The following is a 21342-nucleotide window of genomic DNA, read 5'->3' on the forward strand; positions in this document are numbered from 1 at the left end:
AGAGCATGAGCCATCACTGCAAAAATGGATGGTGGAAACCTCTGGATGTGCCATTTGTACCTAATCAAGCACTGGTGACAAGTGCTTCCAGCAATCTGGCAGCACTTGTCACAAGGCCCTTAAGACTTGATGGAGACACTGTGCAGAAGGACATTGGATGGGAGGATGTATGTACATAAAGTACACCTGTATGGAGCGTTGCCTGCTGGTGTGATGCTCTGAAGTGGACTGCCTGTATTTCTGTGCTGTACGTGCAGAGGTAATTTCTTTAATTTGTTTCTGAAGGTTCTTTAGGGTTTTTTGGCTTCTTATCCTCCCTTGATTGCATTGCCTAGAAGGAATATGTGTGTAACACCTAATTACACTTTGCAGATGTTAGAATGTACTGTTACATTAATCTCTGCAACCAGATTTTTGTTCTTTTCATACTGCAATGCAATAATTTCTATTTTTTATTAGCTACTAAATTCTAAATTTGGCTGTTGCACAACACTTTGACAACACAACATATACACTGCTGCCTCATTTGCACATTTTCTTTGACACTTGATAATTTTCATAAACTGGTCACAAGTCATGGATTGAACTGGTGATAGCTGGGGGCTGTCAGGAGGGGTAACACTAAAGCTTCTTTTCTGCCCTTGATATCATGATATGTCTCTCTACACTTTTTGCATTGTCTGCGCTTTTCTCCCTCACTTAATTCATTGATCCTTTTCTTACTGCCTAATTGAAGGTCCTCCCTGTATTTTTCTAGTTCCTTCTCTAGATATCTTTCCCTCCTCTCTGGGTTGCCATCACGTCAAGTACGATAGCGCCACTGCTTTTCTGCAGCACTAAATGGTTGCTTGGCTCAGTATTTATTTATATAAATCATTTATTTATATCAGGCAAATAAAGTAATGTCAACTAATAGTCACATTAATAAATCATTTAATCAGTGGACTCACTCCAGTTACTGGTACTCGGTACTCTTTAAAGGAGTAACAGGATATAGTTGTTAGCACACAATTAAATACATGGAATATTGCCACATGGCATCCTTGCTAATAACATGAGGATACTGAGCACATTCTAATGATTTACAAAAAATACTGTATTTTTTAAAATGAAGACATAAAAACCAAGATATAATTAAGGTATGTTGACATTTACCTTTTCAGCCATACTTAAAATATTATCAAATATACAGAAAAATAAATGAGAGAACTTGCTATTTTTCTTCCAATCATTTTAAAAGATACAACTGATGCAATGTTTATAGACAGAGGACAGGTGACAAATGCTGCTTTTTTCAGTGTTTAAAGTAGTTTTTATTAGTTCTTCATAACATATATATCTTAAATTTGCAATTACATCAACATGTGTGACATTTTGCTTAATAAGAAAATGCATTTTACAGTTAATCTTCATGCAAATTATAAATATAATTTCCACTGTTTGGAAATGGCACTCAAATCGGTGGAATGACCCTCAAACTAACCAAGGTTTCTAAATGATGCAGGAGAACGGATAGTATTGACTTCCAGGAGGGCTCCATCGTTTTGACCTCTAAAGCCCACACTGAAAACTAAATACTGAAATGATTCACATAAGCACCCAAAGACTAAAATATACAGTTTGGAAATTTTTTAGTACGGAGATAAAAAAATTCATGTTTGTCTTATTCAGTAACAACTGTATCACATGCTGGTCAGAAAAAATGCTGTTATAAGAATGATAACATGGCAAGCAGCCTTCTTTGCTTCTAACTTGTTAAGCTAAAAGTGTGTATACATATCCATAGGGTGCTATGCTTGTTTATGTGGCATCTCCATTTAGTCTCTCAGAAAGTTCAGATATGTTGCCAGAAGCTGTAAAGTCCAAAACGCACTTTTAGTTCACTCATTCTGGATTAGCTTTTATCAACATAAACAAAAATATATAGGTACTTACAAAGTGCAGAAGGTTTTTCTGAAATAAAGGGAAACACAAATAATTTCAAAATTCCAGACAAATTTTTCAGTCTGTATTAGAACATCCGGTCAGTAAATTTGAATCGCTCACCTTTTTTCTTTTTGCAAACAGCAACACCAACAGCAGAAAAGAGGATGAGAACAAGAAGAATCACTGCAGCAATGATGGGGATGACTATGTCAGAGGCCCTCTCTGCTTAGTAAAAAACAAGCACAGAAGATAAAATCTGCAGATAAATCAGGTTAAAATAGAACAACATCCATGGGAAGAAAATGCAAACTCCACACAAAAAGGCTTCAGCCAGAAGGTGGACTCAAACCCAGTACCTTCTTGCTGTAAGGTGACAGTGCTAACCACCATGCCACCATTTTGCTTCTGCAAAGGTTTCTATGAGTTGTTTCTCCCCCAGGGTCCAAAAAGTGAATAAATTACACAAAACATTCCATCATCACTTTATAGACAATTCACAGTATCAGAAAACAAAATGAGTAAAGTGTTTCTCTCACCTTCATTATTATTTTTTTTGTTTTTGCCCCAGTTGGTCTTGACCACTGTTTTGTCCAGTTTGGTGATCATGTCCTCGTTCACACCAGAGAGCTGAAACACACAGTCGTACCTCTGCCAATCTTCAGGTGTTACTGATGAAACATTCAGATCAACACTCATCTGGAAGGTCTCATCATTGTTGGGGAGGATCTCTCTGTGGTCCACACCTTCATGAATCTGCTCTCCATCTTTACTCCAGAACATCTCAGCTCTGTCAGGATAGAAACCTGTAGCGTGGCAGCTGACTGGAGAGGAGGGAGTCTTCTGGAGGAGAGACACTGAAGGAAAAACTGGAGAGAGGGAAGGTGGGAAAAAGGGACATACCAGTAGTTTAGGGTAGGAAAAAAACATAAACAAAAATAACTGAATTGTTTGGTGGTAGCTATGGCATAGCTTCCACAGATTTAGCAACATCAGCAAGTGGTGGAGGCCAGCAGGTGGATAAGGGAAAGGGGAGGACCCGAGGCGGCCGCCGGTCATAGTGGCAGAGGAACTGAACTTCAGGTAAGAAGTTATGACCTGCTGTCTATCTGTGTCAGATATAAACCAAGTTTAGTTGTAGTTTGTTTTCGTTGTGCTGACTTTTTACAGTCGCTTAGAATAACTGGTACTGCGTACTAGCTAGCATGACGGAGTTTATATACTGCTGGGCGGGTGCTATGAAGTTACTGATAGTAAATTTTATTTTATGCTTAAGGTTAGTTTCTCAAAATCTTAACAAATTGTGCCAGTCTTACATGTTGCACCAGGCTGATTTATCAATCATAGTAGAGAAGTCTGTGACAGAGGAGACAGAAGAGCAGCAAAGAGAGATGGAGCAAGAGAGAGAAATAAAAGAGCAGGAGAGAGAGAGATGGAGATGGAGAGATGACTTTATGTCATCCATGAGGGATGCATTTGACATATGTTTCACATATTATAGCCCAACAAGTTACTTATAGCAATTTAAATACGAGCAATCACTTTTTGGCAGACAATCACTTGTTGGCACAACACCGGCTATTGCAGTTAATAATACAACAGCTTTTTGCCATTTTTTTGTGTTTCTTTTTATCGCTGTGTAACTGAGTTCAATTGAAAGCCTGCATGCGCTAGTACCTCTTGCCACAAGTTCCCAGAATCCTTTGCGGTTTTACCCCTGAATGACGTCACATTTTTGGTGGGCCGGTCTCTAGTCAAAATGCCCGGGCCGATTTTTTGTCCCAGTCCAGCCCTGCATTCACACAGTGGTGATGGCAAGCTACATGTAATCCAGTTAAGCTAAATGTAATCCAAGACACAATGAGAGAGATATGGTTACTAAGAACTGTATAAACTGAAATTTTAAACTAATGGATTTACTAAATGAAAAGTCATCGCTTATGCTTATGTCAATCATTCTCTTAAAACCACAAACATTGATATGCATATCATGTAAATCCAACCTACAATTTACCATCATTAGCAGCCGAACTCACCAGCAGGTTAAACTCAAAAAATGTTGGAAAATTACCAGAAATCATTAGAATACATTGTTTGTAAAACACTGATGAACTACACACCTCAATTAAAAAGGTGTTAGGTTATTTCACAAAAAAATAATATCAAACATTTAATGAAGTAAAATTAAAATCACCAAGGAAACATTTATTCAATTAAAAGTTTAGACTACATCAAGTTAGTGTGCTCTGAGTAACTGTTACTATGATACAATTTTAAAAAATGTAAAGAAAACTTGCTTTTTAATGTCTTACTATGCAAATAATATTTCATCCAAGTAGAAAAAAAAGAAAAACTTTAGACTTAAAAAAAAACCTAATTATTCTTTATGTGTGTGCACATTGTCAATACACTGTGGGTGAGCCACACCAAACCCCAAACTTGAATTAATCCCTTCTCTGTAGAAAGCACTTTGTGTCATGGTACAGGGTATTTGTTATAGATTCCAGTAATTCTGTCAGTAATTGGAAAGCAATCCTGCCACATAGTGGAAATTCAAAAATTAGTGGTAAAATCAATGAGCCCTCTCAGGACCTTTGCAACCTTATTATTGTAAACCATACTAATGGTATCACTAATTTTTAAACTACTGAAGGTTTGAGTGATCACTGTTAGGGCCATAATCCAATAGTGGGAAGAACAAAATTTCACTATAACCGGCCACAGCCAGGGGCTCCCTGCAAGATTTCAGCAAGAGGAGTGAAAAGAATTATTAGAAGAGTTGTCCAAGAGCCAAGGACCACTTGTGGACAGAAAGACCTGAAATCAACAGATATGAGTGTTTCAAAGAAAACAATAAGTAATCCATTCAGTGGCCATGGATCCATTGCTGAAGAAAAAGCATGTTGAAGGGCATTAAAGGTTTGATGAACAACATTTAGAAAAGCCTGTGAAATACTAGGAGAATACAATCTGGTCTGATGAGACAAAAATTAAACTCTTAAGATTAATAGTTTACCAAGCCATCTTTGATCTTTATCTTTTGTTCGCATAGCCGGCAATAAGTCGGACTTGTTTCCAATGGGTGATGGACTCCGCCAGGGCTGCCCTTTATCACCGATTCTGTTCATAATCTTTATGGACAGAATTTCTAGGTGAAGCCAAGTGCCAGAAGGCTTTCACTTGGGTGGTCTCAGGATCTCATTTCTTCTTTTCACGGATGACGTGGTTCTGTTCGCTTCATCGGGTGATGGCCTCCAGCTCGGACTGGAATGGTTCGCAGCCGAGTATGAAGCGGTGGAAATGAGAATCAGCACCTCCAAATCATGGTCCATGGTCCCCAGCCGGAAAAGTGTGGAATGCCCACTCCGGGTCAGGGACGAGTTCCTGCCCTAAGTGGAGGAGTTCAAGTATCTTGGGGTCTTGTTCACAAGTGACGGGAGAAGGGAGATCGATAGGCGGATTGGTGCTGCGACTGCAGTGATGCGGACGCTGTACCGATCCGTCGTGGTGAAGAGGGAGCTGAGTGTAAAAGCAAAGCACTCAATTTACAGGTCAATTTACGTCCCTACTCTCACCTATGGTCATGAGCCGTGGGTAGTGACCGAAAGAACGAGATCACAGATACAAGCGGTGGAAATTGGCTTCCTCCAAAGGGTGGCTGGACTCTCCCTTAGAGATAGGGTGAGAAGTTCGGCCATTCGGGAGGGGCTCAGAGTAGAGCCGCTGCTCCTCCACATCGAAAGAAGCCAGTTGAGGTGGTTCGGGCATCTGACAAGGATGCCTCCTGGGCGCCTCCTGGGTGAGGTGTTCCGGGCATGTCCCACTGGGAGGAGGCCCCGGGGCATACCCAGGACATGCTGGAGAGATTATATCTCTCGGCTGACCTGGGAAGGCCTTGGTGTTCCCCCCGGATAAGCTGGAGGAGGTGGCTCGGGAGAGGGAGGTCTGGGCTTCTCTGCTTAGGCTGCTGCCCCCCTTATCCGGTCGGCCCCAGATAAGCGGAAGAAGATGCTGTACCCTTAAAAATAAACAGCTGCACTGACAGCACGCTCATCAGTTTTATTATATATTTTACAGATCTTTAATCACAGTTTTTTCATCATTTAATACTATCTCTGACTGGATTAGGCACCACTCATAGGGATTATTTTGTTTGGAAAAATTAATCACTGCCCTTTTTATGTGAGCAAACACAGAGCCTGAAACAGAAAGCTGACAGCCACCATCATAATACCTGTTATCTCCAACAGGAGCATTGGGTTTTGTCAAGCAGGCTAAACCAAAGAAAGGATGGCTATGTGGAACTTTATTCACAGTACAATCTTCAGACTGCACAAAGTCAAAAACTGACATGAAGATAAAACCTCTTCAGCAAAGAATAGTTCTGTGCTTCCTTGATTATAGTTCTTCCAGCAAGCTCCTTCTCCTCTAATCATAGCTTTTCAACTGTCAGTTGGTTACACCTGTGTCACTAAAGCAATTTGGGTCTAACATGATTTGAGATTAAAGCAGGAATTAAACTCTGGCTCCAACAATAAGCCCACAGCACCATTGTTCTGTTTTCTCCTCACACCCCTACTTCTCTGCAGTTAAGTATTCGCTTCCTTTCCTGTTGCAGTTTTTCACAGTCCCGATCATGGCTTCTCTTGGCACTCACATCCATAACTGTTCCCGTTTCCTCTGGTGTGAGTTACGCTTTCACTTTCCTAATGTTGCTCTTGTCTCCTAGTAAGAAAAATAAACCTCGTACATAGTTGGTTGCAAACTTGTGTTGAGTCTGCTTTTTGTGTCCAGTCTTCGTGAGATCCTCAGTTCTTAACAGAGTGGATGATGTTCTTGCCAGTAAAGTAAAAAAAAAAAAAATTGCTTTTCTCTTGAGAACTCATTACTTGAAAACGCAACACATCTGTCCAAGGCAAACAGATTTATTTGTGAATGGGTGAAGTCACAATTACTGTCCTGTACTGTGAACCTTTTCATGTCACCTACTACACACAGAACGCGTTGTATTTTTGCGAAATATTTGTCCTGAAATTAAGTTGACATAAAGTGATGATGAGCTGGCCGTGATGTGCTTAAACAAAAACAGGACGCAGGGAGAATTCTGTAATTTGACCCATGAGTTGAAGCTGTATCACAGCTTCAGGATATCAGTGGAACAGTTTGAACTCTTGCTAGCTAGCAGAGTTTGGAATACATCTGAAGAGGCAGAGCAATCACTCCAGAGAGCTGAGTGAGCAAGACCAGTGTTTAGTAAGTAAGTAAGTAACATTTTATTTATAGAGCACATTCCTATATAAAAGATCACAAAGTGCTTCACAAAGTATAAAACAAAAACAGACAGAAGTTAACAAAATGCAATTCTAAAAAGATGTGTTTTTAGTTGTTTGTGTGTCTGAGGTAAAATAGTATAATTTTACTATTTCCGTATTATTCAGTACCGGTGTGCAATTTCAGCTATGAGCGCACTTGTTGCCAAATGATCTGATTGGCTAGATCTGCTTATTCTGTCACAGTGAACAAGCGGACTCCACACAAAAGACATCTGAGATGTCTTAGTTAAAGAGAGCATTGAAGGAAGGACATGGTGCGATGGATACCAGGGTGACAGGTGAACTTAGCGGTTGGTGTTGTACCTGAGACCAGATGGTGGCAGGAATAAAAAAGCAGCCCAGGAAGACCAGTCCCCAGGTCAGGTCAGATCGTTGCGTCTCCTGTTAGCACGACGCTATCACATTAACGAACTAACGCGTTGACGCCGTGCAGCCCCACGCACAGAGTGATCCGCGTTAACTCGCTAACGGAGATTTGCCGCATTAATGCGGATATGGCGTTAACGCTGACAGCACTAGTTATTTTGTTCGGTTTTGACAATAAAAAGGAGTGGACTACAACTTCATGCTGGACTTAATGCCAAAACAACAAACAAAAGGAGCCTATCGGAAGGATTTACCAAACTTACCTAGTCAAAATAAACAAAATCAATGACATCAACTAACCTCTCTAACTAAGATAAACAGGAGAAAACTATAGTCAAAGTAAAGAGGCAGTCCACCCCTACAAACTCCTTTATATAACAAGCAGCACTAGGGATGTTTACAAAAGTCTGCTGGTTGGCATGAGCTGAGGATGGATGAATGGCAGTCCATGGCGACGTCATCATATATTATAGGTGATCTCCAGCTAGCTAACCTATCTGTATCGTCTATCTTCTGGATCCACCAGTCACGGAGAGGCATCTGCACACTCATATTTATATACTAGCCAATAACTAGGGCTGGGTTTCGATTTCAATTTCTATAACCAATTCGATTCTGATTCACAACGTCCCGATTCGATTTTATCACCAATTGATTCGCTGCAATTCAATTTTGACTCAGACAGTAAGAAATATTATAATTCTGATCATTTAGCAGTACATAATTTTGTATCTATGTATAAAAAAAGTTGACACGTGTGAGACTTCATCAGAGGTGTAAGCATCATAACGGATGCCTTTGTGTCAAAATAACTTATGATAAAACACAGAAAAACATGAAGGAGATTTTCCTGGCCTGGCTTTTTATAGCAGATAACCACCTTAAAAATATTCTGCAGCAGATCAACAACGAAAGAAAACCATGAATCAACATCTGAACATTACCTGATGCTGCTGAAGTGAAGCAGAGTAATGTTACAGATGTTTTATTAGAGACACAGCTAAGCATTATGCAATTTGGCAGGATTTGTAAAAGTTTACATTTCCCCAGTATTGAACAGCAGAAATTAGGCTTTCCTGTCAGAGGTCATTTTTGAAAAAAACAACAAAAAAAACAGCGGACGACAATGGTAGACTGCTGCATAATAAGCAAGCGAATAACCCAGAAAACAGATTTGTGATGGGAAACTATTCTTGAAGTCCACTGAGAGGGAGAAAGAGCTGTGCAGGAAGTGTAATTTTACCTTGGGGGAAGGAAAACAGCAAAAGTAAGAGTTAATTCATGACGATGTTTTTCAAACGTGAAGCGTATGTTTGATCTTATTTTGCTCCTGGTTCAGGGAATATTGGTTGGAGATTGATGAAACCTGCAGCTTCAGAATCTGTCAAATGTCTTTCAGCACCCGACAGCATGTCCATGTACGTGCCCCCGGGTGAACGATTCATGCTCTGTGTTTACATCTTTCTGCGGATTCTGTTTACCTGCTTTTTAATCATTTGGTATTCTACCTCTTTGGTGGTTGTTGAAATAGTTTTGTGAGCTTTAACCTGAGGTTCTGGAGTTTCTGGCAAGAGACATTTATAATCAATACATGATTTTGTCACGGCCAGGCGGATCAGCTGCACGCTTATCAGCACTTTCTATCCATTTCTCTCTCTCTTCCTCTCTCTCTCTCCTCTTCTCTCTCGCCGGGGCGGAACTCACTGCGGGTTCACGCCCTCGGCCCACGCCCTCGGGAGATGAGACACCTGGGTCTCATTAAGATGATCAGCATTTAAGCCAGGAGGTGACTGCTGTTCGTTGCTGGATCGTTGTCTACCACGCGTTAGTGAAGCCAAGCTACAGCAAGTCAAGTCAAGTGTGTTTCTTTTGTGCGTTGTATTTAACCCCATCTCCCTGTCTGCAGAGCTCCCTGGATTCTACCCCGTGTGATTCCCGAGTGGCGAGTGTTGGACTTCCCTGGAGTCCCTTTTCCCTCACTCAGCTGTACATAGCACTCCCCCCACACCTTCTTGTATATACACCTGGTGAATTGTAAATAAATCTTTCTTGTGTGCATCTGAACCCGGAGTCCTGCGCTTGAGTCCTCCTCTAAACCATAACAAAATTAATGAATTGATATTCCAATATTCAAACTAAAATCGATTTGAATTGGAAAATCGATATTTTAAACCCACCCCTAACAATAACCCTACAAAATCAGTTGTAACAAGCCCACATTTGCTGAATATTGTAGCTATTGAGTAACTCAAAGGCAGAGCTTAGCAGAGGCAAAGGATACCTATTTTTTACAGTGATTTCATTTAAGCCACAGTAGTCAATACATGGTCTAAGAGTCTTGTCCTTCTTTTCAACAAAGAAAAAAACGGCCCAAGAGGAGAGGAGGACGGCTGAATGATTCCTGCAGCAAGTGAATCGGTGATAAATTTTTCCATTGCTTCCCTTTTGGGTTGTGACAGACTGTACAGGCAGCTAGTGGAAAGTGGCGCACCAGGGAGGAGGTCTGTAGCATAGTCATAGGTCTTTGCGGAGTTAATGACAATGCCTCATGCTTCCTGAACACCTCTGCTAGGTCGTGATAAACGGCAGGTACTGAGGAGAGGTTGGATGGATCTGAAAGCAAAAAAGGTTTTGGAGGACTGATGGATGGAGTTGCTGACAGTTCATGTGACACTCCTCTCCCACCTGGAAATGCAACCCTTTCTCCAATCCATATGGGGATTGTGTTGCTGGAGCCAGGGGTAACCCAAAGTGTGGAGAGGGGGGTGCTTTAAATGCAAAAAAAGGTCTTTATTTGGTATGGGGTTGTTTTTCTTCTTTTTTTTCTCTTTATTTGGTATGGTTAATAGACAGGGTCACCAAAACTGGCTTGGTAACATGAGTGATGTCGGGAAGGCACTGTCCGCTCAGCGCAAAGACACAGAGCATTTGTTGTGTTTAATCTGCGAGCCAGGGAGGCGTCGATAAAGCTTTGCTCTGTCCCAGAATCAATTAGAATGCAGAGTGAGAGAGTGGCGGCTTGAATTGTAATTTAGCAGGGATCGTGAGTGGTGGAGGAAAATTTTTACTTAACAGCTTGCCCACCTGTACTTCCTCCTCTACCGGCAGGTGCGATCTTTTGTCAGCGATGGATATGCGGAGGTGAAATGATCTTTTTGACCACAGTACAAACACTCACCGGCCGCTAGACGACAATATTGCTCCACAGGGGTCAAACGAGAGCACCCAAGCTGCATGGGTTGCTCACCTCCACTGTTTTTCTCGTACTCCCGGAGGAACTAGATTCTTTTAACAAGCAGTGGAAATGAGCTTCCTTCAAAAGGTGGCTGGGAACTGCCTTAGAAAAAGGATAAGGAACTAGGATAGGAAAAAGGATAAGGATAAGGAACAGTGGAGCCACTCGTTTTCCAAATCAAAAGGAACATGTTGAGTTGGTTTGTGCATCTAAGGATGGATGAATGAAAATGGATGAATGGAACCACATTTATAACATTCAGTGCATAGCAGTGTTGGGTAAGTTACTTTAAATTAGTAACTTAGTTACATTACTAGTTACTTCCATCAAAAGTAACTCAGTTACTTCAAGTTACTCATTACTTTCAAAGTAACTAGTTACTAGGGAAAGTAACTTTAGTTTTACTCAGACTTCTCTTGTTAATGTGTTGCTTCCATAACTTTGCCAGTCTTCTAGCTTGCTTACTTGCCACAAGTGCACTGTGCCACCTACCAATAGAAAGGAAAAGATAATGTGCACATTTCCACAAGAGAAATCCCACGCCTGGACCGTCATTGACTGCTGCCATGATTCTAGCCTACGTCACAGCGTCATGTGCGCTTTTTACATCCAACACAAAAACTGCAGTCGTGGTGGTTTCGATTGTACTCGGAACTCGGAAATTCTGCCTTCTGAATAGAAAGATGTAGGTAACACCAGACTGCAGATGAGCTGCATACAGGGCTGGACTGGGACAAAAAATCGGCCCGGGCATTTTGACTAGAGACCGGCCCACCATTATAGGAAAAATCATAAAGCCTTTGAATGAAAACAAACGCTGTTGTGACAGTGATGTACACTGTCTTGATGGCATATATACACTCAACAAAAATATAAACGCAACACCTTTGTTACTGCTCCCATTCCCCATGGGATGGACGTAGAGACCTAAAATTCATTCCAGATACACAATATAACCATCCCTCCCAAACAGTGGTCACAAATCAGTCCAAATGTGTGGTAGTGGGCACATCTGCTATATTGAGATAATCCATCCCACCTCACAGGTGTGCCACATCAGGATGCTGATCTGACATCATGAGTAGTGCACAGGTGTACCTCAGACTGCCCACAACAAAAGGCCACCCTGGAATGTGCAGTTTTTTGCGCTATTGGGGGTCTGGGGACCCAGAACCGGTCAGTATCTGGTGTGACCACCATTTGCCTCATGCAGTGCAACACATCGTCGCATGGAGTCTATCAGATTGTCAATTGTGGCCTGTGGAATGTTGGTCCACTCCACTTCAATGGCTGTGCGAGGTTGTTGGATATTCATGGGAACTGGTACACGCTGTCGTATATGCCGGTCAAGCACATCCCGAACATGCTCAATGGGTGACATGTCCGGTGAGTATGCTGGCCATGCAAGAACTGGGACATTCTCAGCTGCCATCTGCCCTGAACAATGTGAACCATGATTCATCCGTGAAGCGCACACCTCTCCAACGTGCCAGACGCCATCGAATGTGAGCATTTGCCCACACAAGTCTGTTACGGCGACGAGCTGGAGTCAGGTCAAGACCCCGATGAGGACGACGGGCATGCAGTTGAGCGTCCCTGAGATGGTTTCTGACAGTTTGTGCAGAAATTGTTTGGTTGTGCAAACCAATTGTTCCAGCAGCTGTCTGGGTGGCTGGTCTCAGACGATCTTGGAGGTGAACCTGCTGGATGTGGAGATCCTGGGCTGGTGTGGTTACACGAGGTCTGCGGTTGTGAGGCCGGTTGGATGTGCTGCCATATTCTCTGAAACGCCTGTGGAGACGGCTTATGGTTGAGAAATGAACATTCAATGCACGGGCGACAGATCTGGTTGACATTCCTGCTGTCAGCATGCCAATTGCACGCTCCCTCATTGCTTGTGGCATCTGTGGCATTTTGCTGTGAGACAAAACTGCACATTCCAGGGTGGCCTTTTGTTGTGGGCAGTCTGAGGTACACCTGTGCACTACTCATGATGTCAGATCAGCATCCTGATGTGGCACACCTGTGAGGTGGGATGGATTATCTCAATATAGCAGATGTGCCCACTACCACACATTTGGACTGATTTGTGACCACTGTTTGGGAGGGATGGTTATATTGTGTATCTGGAATGAATTTTAGGTCTCTACGTCCATCCCATGGGGAATGGGAGCAGTAACAAAGGTGTTGCGTTTATATTTTTGTTGAGTGTATGTATCAATCTATCAATCGTTTGTGGTAAGACTCAGATAATTATTTTTTAAAAGCTAGACATTTTAAATGAGAATAAGAAAGAAAAGTATTTCTTTGTGCCCACCTCTCCCTGTTAATGCCCCACATGCCCCCCCCCCCCATTGATCAGTTTCATGATTGAAGTACAAACAGGAGAGAGAGGGGGAGAGAATGAGAGGAGAAGAGGCAGCTGTGCAGCAAAGACACAGAATAACTCCAGCTTTGTGTCTTTTTCATTGTAGCTGAAGTACGGGACAAACTGTTTCTTTTCACCTCAATAAGAAACGCGTAATATTTTTTTTTAATATGAGACGATTCCGTTTTTTAGGGTACGGCTGGCAACTCTAATAATTAACCTTATGAACAAAATAAAGTTCACTATCAGTAACATCATAGCACTCACCCAGCTGTATAGAAACCCCGTCATGCTAGCTAGCACGCAGTACGAAAAAGTCAGCATAACGAAAATAAACTCCACCTAAACTTGGTTTATATCTGACCCAGAGAGACTGCAGGTCATAACTTCTTACCTGAAGTTCAGTTCACCTGACACTCGGACGGGCGGCCGCTTCGGGTCTCTCCTCCTCCTGCCTCCCTTTTCCCTCATCCACCTGCTGGCTTCCACCACTTGCTAATGTTACTGAATCTGTGGAAGCTCCGCGATTGCCACCACACGAAGTAACGAATAACGAGCCTATCTAAATCCCAGTAACGAGTAACGCGTTCCTGGTTTTGGCATAATAACTAGTTACGGTGCTCGTTATCACAATAATAACATAGTTACTGTAACGCGTTACTTAATAACGCGTTAGTCCCAACACTGGTGCACCGCAGCAATTTCCTAATGTTGTAAACCTGCTCAACATTTGGCAATAAACCCCTTTCTGATTCTGATTCATAGAAATAGAAGCATGCCAAAAAACATATGAAAGAAAATATAATGATAAAGAGAAAAGAAACAATAATGCAGTTCAGTGGTATTAGTGACAAGGAAGTTCACTGTTCATTATGTTTCCTTCCCTATTCTGAAAATATCAATTGTCAATAATAGGCTTTAGCAGCACAACAGTATGTGGATCCAGTCTATTTCACAATTTCTTCTATCCAATCACTAAATACAAAAATTACTCTTATTACATCCTGGAAAAAGCATGAGATAATGTGACTCTACCTGTTCTCTGCAAGGAACTTTTTCCAGCTTCCACAAAGATCTTCAGCCGCTCTGGACAAATGTGAGTGAGGATGTTTTCATTGTTTTTCATTCTAGCAGTATCAGCATTCCATCTCTGTCTGATAATGTCAGCCTCTGGTTTCAGTGCGTTCCATGTCAGGGTCTTCAGATCAAGTTTAAGGAAATCTTCTCCATTATAACCATACTTAAAGAAGCTAATCACCTCATTAGTGTTTTCATCCCATTCACAGCCACTTATACTCTGTAAAATATGGACACCTGAAAAGAGGAAGAGATTAAAGCTATTCTCCAATGTCTGTGTACATGTTTTAAGTCAGATAATCTGTCAGTTTTTTATTAATATGAATAATAGGAGTTATAATTGGAATGTTGCATATTTTACTTTGCTCAAGACTGTGTCAGAAGTCTTCTGATAGACATCTAGGCTACAAATGCTAATAATAAAGATTTTTCAACAATAAAGATGTTAATATATAAATTTTTAAAAGTAAAATCCAAGTCTACCCATTTTTTATGCAAAACTTAGATTGAGAACAATAATATAAATGCATTGGTTGTATTTTAATGTTTACTTTTAACTTTTATTTTAATGTTGATCAATAAGGTTTGATTCCTGGTCTCAATCAAGAAGCAGAACATTTAGCATTTAAATCTTTATTGACTATCAAATGAATACTGCCTAAATCACATTTATTTAGGCACTATATCCCATGATTTATAATTAACTGACATAAGGTATAACAGAAAATACTGCACCGTCACTTTGGTTAAACTGTTGTTCCAAACTAAAGGCCAGGTCTCTGAAGAAGTTTGGTACAATCACAAAACACTGTTGAGTGAATGATTCTGAAAGTGTAGGGTTGTTATCCAGTATTTTCTTCAGCCAGTCATGTCTTATTTCTAATATCTTGTTGCTGCCGTCACAGGAAATCACTTCACTGCCATCAATCACTGATCTACTAAAAAACTCTGAGACATCTGGAACTCTAGCGATGAAATGGATCACTGAGTGTTTCACTGTAGGAAAAAAATATTTTTTATCTTAGTAAGTTCAGTAAATAAACTAAAAGTAAAACAAAAATACAAACATTATCAGACATATGATTAATTCAATATGACTAAGGAGCATAACATGCAGTAATAGTGACTTTGCAGAACCTACAGCAATTCACAGAGACAGTTTGATCACTGATGAAATTTGACAAAAGAGAAACTTAATCACAGTTTGCTAAAACCAGAGCCAAAGGACCAGCAGATTACAACAAACATTAATACATTTAGATGGTATGCTTTTAGCCAACAATAATTTTATTGGGGGCTGAATTTTGTAGGATATATATTTTAAATATATCCAATGACAACTCATTTTAGGGATCAAGTTCACTGTACATCCTGTAAAACACAAAGTATTTTGTGTTTCTAATCATGTCTTTGAGTAGAATGCTATACTGTTTAGGTTTACACATAAAAATATTGCAAAATGCTTTTCATCAATAGGGATGCAAATGCGTACGATACAATCAACAAGCATAAACTAAGATTTACAAATGTGTGCAATAGGGCTGCCACAAACGATTATTTTGATAGTCGACTAGTCACCGATTATTTTTGCAATTAGTCGACTAATCAGATCACGTATCCATTGGACATAAAACGTACAGCTTATTGCACCAGCATGTGTCTGCACTTATATAGCTATCACTAGCTTACAGCTTGACGTGTTTAAGGTATGTGCTAACCAAAAATAAAGATAAGATGATAGTTTATTAAATTTTAATGAAATTTGCAGATTGTCTCGGTGAAGTTTAATAAACTCCTTGCTATCTAAAATATAACAGGACACTGGAATAAATTCTCGACCATATAAAACTTCTGTTTAATCAGTTTTCTGTTCGACATATATTCAGCTGTGTGAAAACTATAACTTTAATCTCAGCCAAACCGATTTACTCAGGAACAAACAAAACACTGAAAAAAGCCAAACAATAACATTTTTAAGTTATCTATAAGTGACTTATATATCATGTTAAACCTGAGTAGTGAAAACAATGTGCCGGGAGTTGAACCTTGACCTCCCGGCCAGCTCGTCTCCAAAAATGTCGGCACACTTTTGCAAATATAGGATGTCTTGATAAATCAAGCAGATATTTGAAGTTTACATAGCTACATTCTTGCCTGAAAATATCTGAGTAATATTAAAACTTAGTAGCTGCCGCCATTGTTGGAAACTGGAATTGGCTGAGCCGAGCTATGAATTCTGGAATAGGTTGGGTCAGGAAGGACACACCCGACCCATCCTTCAAATCTGGGGAAATTAAGGATGCATTTGTCGGCCGCATTTGGAGAAGTCTTCGAATTTGGACAGCCTTTGTCACTGCCACTGTAACGTAATCGGCCTACAAATGCGAATTGTATTTGGACACAGCTATGATACCGAAGACTGCTTCTTCTTCTTCTTCGGGGTTTAACGGCAGCTGGCATCCTTGTACATGCAGTGCTTCCATCTTCTGTTTCAGTCCGTTACTACACTCTTAAATCCTACTACTTATTCCTGCATCTTTCAGGATCTTACAAAGCTTCAAATGACACATCGACTATGAAATTAGTCGTCGACGATTTTAATAGTCGACATAATCGTGACTAGTCAACGAATAGTGGCAGGCTTAGTGTGCAATAATTTGTGTGTAACTTTTGAGAACTTACAAGCACACCTTTCACTCGACGCACAAACACACAGCAATCTGGCCACACTTAAAACTATTTTACAAATGCATACATCCAAAAATGAATAAATACTGATCATTTACACACAATTTATTAAGTTCAGCTTCAGGAATCTGTATATTGTATATTACCAAAGAATTCTGCCATGGTCTTGGGTCTGTGACCCACTGTTTATGTCTTTTAGCTTTTGATTCTGGTTTATTCAGTATTTTGAGGTTTATTTTGTATTCCAAGTTTTGGTTCTTATTATAATAAGAAGTTTGCAGATGACACGGCCATCATGGGGTGTATCTGGGATGATCAGGAAGAGGAGTACAGAAGTCTGGTGAGGAACTTTGTCGCATGGAGTCACACAAACCACCTGCAACTCAACACCTCAAAGACTAAGGAACTGGTTGTGGACTTCGGGAGGTCCAGAGAAAGTCCACTGCCGGTTCAGATAGAGGGGGAGGAGGTGGAGGTGGTCAACAAGTACAAGTACCTCGGGCTGTGGGTGGACAATAAACTGGACTGGTCATGCAACACAGAGCACCTGTATAAAAAAGCCCAAAGCCGACTTTACTTCCTCAGGAGGCTGAGGTCTTTCAACATCTGCAGGAAGCTCCTGAGGATGTTTTACCAGTCAGTGGTTGCTGGAGTACTTTTCTATGCTGTGGTGTGCTGTAGGAGCAGCACAGCAAAGAAGGACTTATCCAGGCTGGAGAAACTGATCAGGAGGGCTAGCTCTGTGGTCGGCATGAAGCTGGACACTCTGGTGACAGTGGCAGAGAAAAGGACATTAAAGAAACTGATGGACATTATGAACAATGCTGGGCATCCTCTGCACACGGCCATAAACAATCAGAAGAGTCTGTTCAGTGACAGGTTGCTTCTCGCCAAGACAAGAACTAACAGACTTAAAAACTCCTTTGTCCCACACACCATCAAACTGTTTAACTCCTCTCTGGAGGGGAGAGGGAGGGGAAACAGGAGGACAAAGGAGGGGGGAACAACTAAGCTGTAGTGCCTCTTCACCTCACTGTACAATACCTTGTGCAATACTTTTGTTAATAGTCAATGGTGCAATAGACCTCAATACTTGAAATGTGCAATTCACTTGTATTTTTATTTTTATTCCTATTTATTCTATTTATCCCCTTCATATATTTTATTTATATTTGTATCTGTATTTATATGTGTGTGTGTGTGTGTGTGTGTGTGTGTGTGTGTGTGTGTGTGTGTGTGTATATATATATATATATATATAACATTCTGTAACTCTGTAACTTCTGTCGGTGCTGTGCTTTTTTGGAAACCGAATTTCCCAGAGGAACCCACCCGAGGGATTAATAAAGTTCTATCTTATCTTATCTTATCTTATCTTATCTTCTGTGTTTCATGTTTGTACATGAAACACCGAAGTACAATTATATTCCATGTTATAAAACAGGACGATCGAGAACTTGGTAACTTTTGGTAACTTTTCCCAGCACAAAAATGTCCAGCATGTAACAGCAGATTATTTAAACCATATATTAACTTTTATAGTCCACTGTGTAGTGTCTTTAATTGGTAAATCACTTTTTCTAGATTTTTTTTTTAAGAAAACAAATGTCCACTTTATTTGGAAAAAAAAAAAACAACAACCAAAAAAAGCAGGTCTAAAATTGGAAGCACAGATGTCCCAGTTTTGAACTGGGACTTAAAGGCAGCTCACATTTGTGGAGCTAGAGCGTCAAATCATCACGTGAGCCTGCAAAGTGATTTGTGTGTATCAGGAGATTCGTCCACACAGTTTCAAGGTTTTGTGAGCGAGCAAGAGAGATGTTACGTATAGTTTTAGATATTTGTCCACGCAGAAAGGTATTTGAACGTCAAAATAAATCGTGTGTATTTATACAGATTTGAATGTACACATTTGTAAAATACTTTTACGTGTGGTCAAACTGCTTCGTATTTGTGTGTGGATTAAAATACGCGCTCCTATGTCCTCAAAAGTTACACACAAAATATTGCACACATTTGCAAATCTTAGTTTACGCTTGTGCAGCATATCGTAAGCATCCTTTTTGAGGCAAATTTCTCTCCGCTTTTCCACTAACCTGGAACAGTTTCATATGTTATTAAAAATGATAAATTAATGCTAAAACTTAATGTATATGGTTCAGGCTATTTCAAGTAAAACGTTTTGGGGGTTTTTCTTACCTGCAAATAAACCATGGCAAAAGAGAAGCAAGACAAATAGCTCCATCGCTCTTTATCCTTATTGCGACAGGAAAAAGAAACCAAAACAAAACCGTTACTGGAGTGGCGTATCTGAAAAAGAAGTTTCAGCAGCCCCACCCACCTTTGTTGCGTTGAAGTTCTGCCTCCAAAGGGCATATCCTAACATAATTTAACCCGGAGAAAAAAATGCTTGATACGTTGTATTTTTAAAGGTTTGAAACACCCAAGATACATTTTGAAAACTTATATTCGCGGTGCGCTACGGACAGTACAGTAGTGCAATTCATCCTGATCGGTGATTGGTCAAAAGTCTACGGTGGCAGAAGAGGGAAGAAGAGCCTTGTGATTGGTGAAAAATGTGCAATGAAGGAGACTTCTCTTTTTCATTCAGTCTGTTGTCTTTTTTTCTTTATCAGGTGATGTTTCCAGCTCCTTTATCCCACCTGATGCCTGGACTGCTGTCTGTGGTCTTCAGCACGATCACAATGTGTTATTTATTTATTTTGATTGGTTTACAATGACAGGACAGTAAGCATTATCAGTGTATATTCCAATAAAAGCATCTAGTTGTTACTCCAACATCGATGAGGATTTTCTTTTGGCTCTTTTGAACCAACAGGTTGGAAGATCCCCTGAAATTAAAAGCAACTGAAAATCAATACCTTTCTTTTCTTCTGTGATTATTATGTGCAAAGAGTAGCCATAAGAGGAGTCTTTCAGGTTCTCCTGATGAGACAATGTAATTGTTTTACTTTTCTACTGGTAAAATCTGAAGGATCCTATATCCTCTTATATCTCCCCCCGAGGTGGAGGAAGATCTCAGCCTGGGCGTCTATTGGCTTGTGTAGTCTGGAAGATGTGTGGATGATGGGGTGGGTGCAGTTTTCTCTGTGGTGGGGTCGGGTGGACTGTCCCGGGCTCTGTGGGGCTGGGCGGCGCTGTTGAACTGGGCCCCGGTCCGGATGGGCCTGGGTCCCCTTTCCCTGGTGGGTTGCAGAGTATGGGGGTGCCTACTGGGGTCAGCGGGGGACCTGGCCCTAGGGAGGGGTCACTTGCCCCTCCCTTCCTTCCCTCCCCATCTCCAGCTGCCTCCCTCTTCCCGCTCCACCACAATCACCCACACATGCAGGGCCTTGGGGTAAAGGTGTGTCACCAGGGTGCAGGGGAGGAATCCCCCCCCCCCTCTGTCCCCTTCTGGCTGCCTGTGCCTCAATTTTATCCCACAACTTAGACATTCACATTACTCTCACTCTCATAACACATACATATAGGACCTTGGGGGTGGGCACGATACACGGAATCCAAAAGACCATCAGGGTGTACACCTCACCCCTGGCGTCGTTGCCCACCTCTCAATTTTAAATGCACGTAGACATTGAGGGCTAGCAGGAGGGACCATGCGCTTACCTGCTGCTCTCTGGCAAGTAGCTCCAAGCCCTCCTGGGTTTTAAATGCACCTTAGAACACACATGCATCAACACTACAATGAGCGGGTGGAGGGAGGTTTGGAGTCTTCACACACCCCCATTCTCTGCTTCCTGTTGGAGCGGGGGGGGCTAGGAGGAGGAGTTGGCCGTCCGATTGGGGTCTGGAGTGTGGGGCCTCCCTGCTGCTGCGGAGTCGGGGCAGTCTGCTTCTCTCCACCCCAGGGAAAAGGGTAACACTACCTGGGTCTGGGTGCAGTTTCCCCCCTCCAGGGGCAGGGGTACCTAGACCTGGGGGCTTAGAGTACGCTTGGGGAGTGTGATCGTGTGTACAGTGTCTATTTATGTCTGTCTCCACGTTGGGTGAGTGTTGAGTAATTGAGAGCATGAGGGTGGGAATGGATGTTTGTATCTGTGTGTGCCTGTTTGTCTGTGTCTATATGTCAGGTCAGGTATGAGACGCCACCTCTCTGGGGACATCTCAGGCCCTCCAAGGTATGGAGGCCTATGTCCCCCCACCACTTCCCCTGCCAGTGGTGGACGCCCTCAGACATCGGTGCGTTGGTGGTTCTTTGTGTCCGGGGATGGGCGTCCAGGTACACACCGGCTCACTCCTGGTGGCTGCTTGTCGGGGCCTGGAGCCTGGGGCTCGCTCAGGCCACATCGGGGGTGGGGTGCCCTCGGCCTCTTGGCCCGGGCCTCAGTCAC

The 21342-nt window shown here is 41.6% G+C and overlaps 1 protein-coding gene and 1 long non-coding RNA gene across 2 annotated transcripts; one reads left to right on the top strand and one right to left on the bottom strand.

Moving 5' to 3' along the window:
* Positions 1 to 916: 916 nt before the first annotated feature.
* On the bottom strand, positions 917 to 19472 carry LOC145423496 (major histocompatibility complex class I-related protein 1-like). Its single transcript, XM_080296098.1, has 7 exons — positions 19190 to 19472; positions 15038 to 15298; positions 14261 to 14539; positions 2463 to 2792; positions 2047 to 2148; positions 1936 to 1953; positions 917 to 1853 (listed from the first exon to the last, which is right to left on the bottom strand). Exons 1-7 carry the CDS (start codon positions 19233 to 19235, stop codon positions 1801 to 1803), a joined length of 1089 nt encoding a protein of 362 aa, XP_080152224.1. The 5' UTR covers positions 19236 to 19472; the 3' UTR covers positions 917 to 1800.
* LOC145423502 (uncharacterized) lies at positions 18447 to 19869 on the top strand. Its single transcript, XR_013904560.1, has 2 exons — positions 18447 to 18847; positions 19627 to 19869. It is a non-coding gene; the product is annotated as an uncharacterized LOC145423502 (long non-coding RNA).
* The last annotated feature ends 1473 nt before the right edge of the window (positions 19870 to 21342 follow it).

This window comes from Astatotilapia calliptera, chromosome 22 (assembly GCF_964374335.1).
Source record: "Astatotilapia calliptera chromosome 22, fAstCal68.1, whole genome shotgun sequence".
Classification (NCBI taxonomy): domain Eukaryota; kingdom Metazoa; phylum Chordata; class Actinopteri; order Cichliformes; family Cichlidae; genus Astatotilapia; species Astatotilapia calliptera.

Bases quoted from the DNA above. Each gene is read 5' to 3' on its own strand.
- LOC145423496 (XM_080296098.1), bottom strand. From the start codon at position 19,235: ATGGAGCTATTTGTCTTGCTTCTCTTTTGCCATGGTTTATTTGCAG. The intron at 15,299-19,189 runs GTAAGAAAAACC...TTTTTCCTACAG, and splicing joins TTGCCATGGTTTATTTGCAG to TGAAACACTCAGTGATCCAT. The intron at 2,793-14,260 runs GTAGAGTCACAT...CCCTCTCTCCAG, and splicing joins AAGTTCCTTGCAGAGAACAG to TTTTTCCTTCAGTGTCTCTC.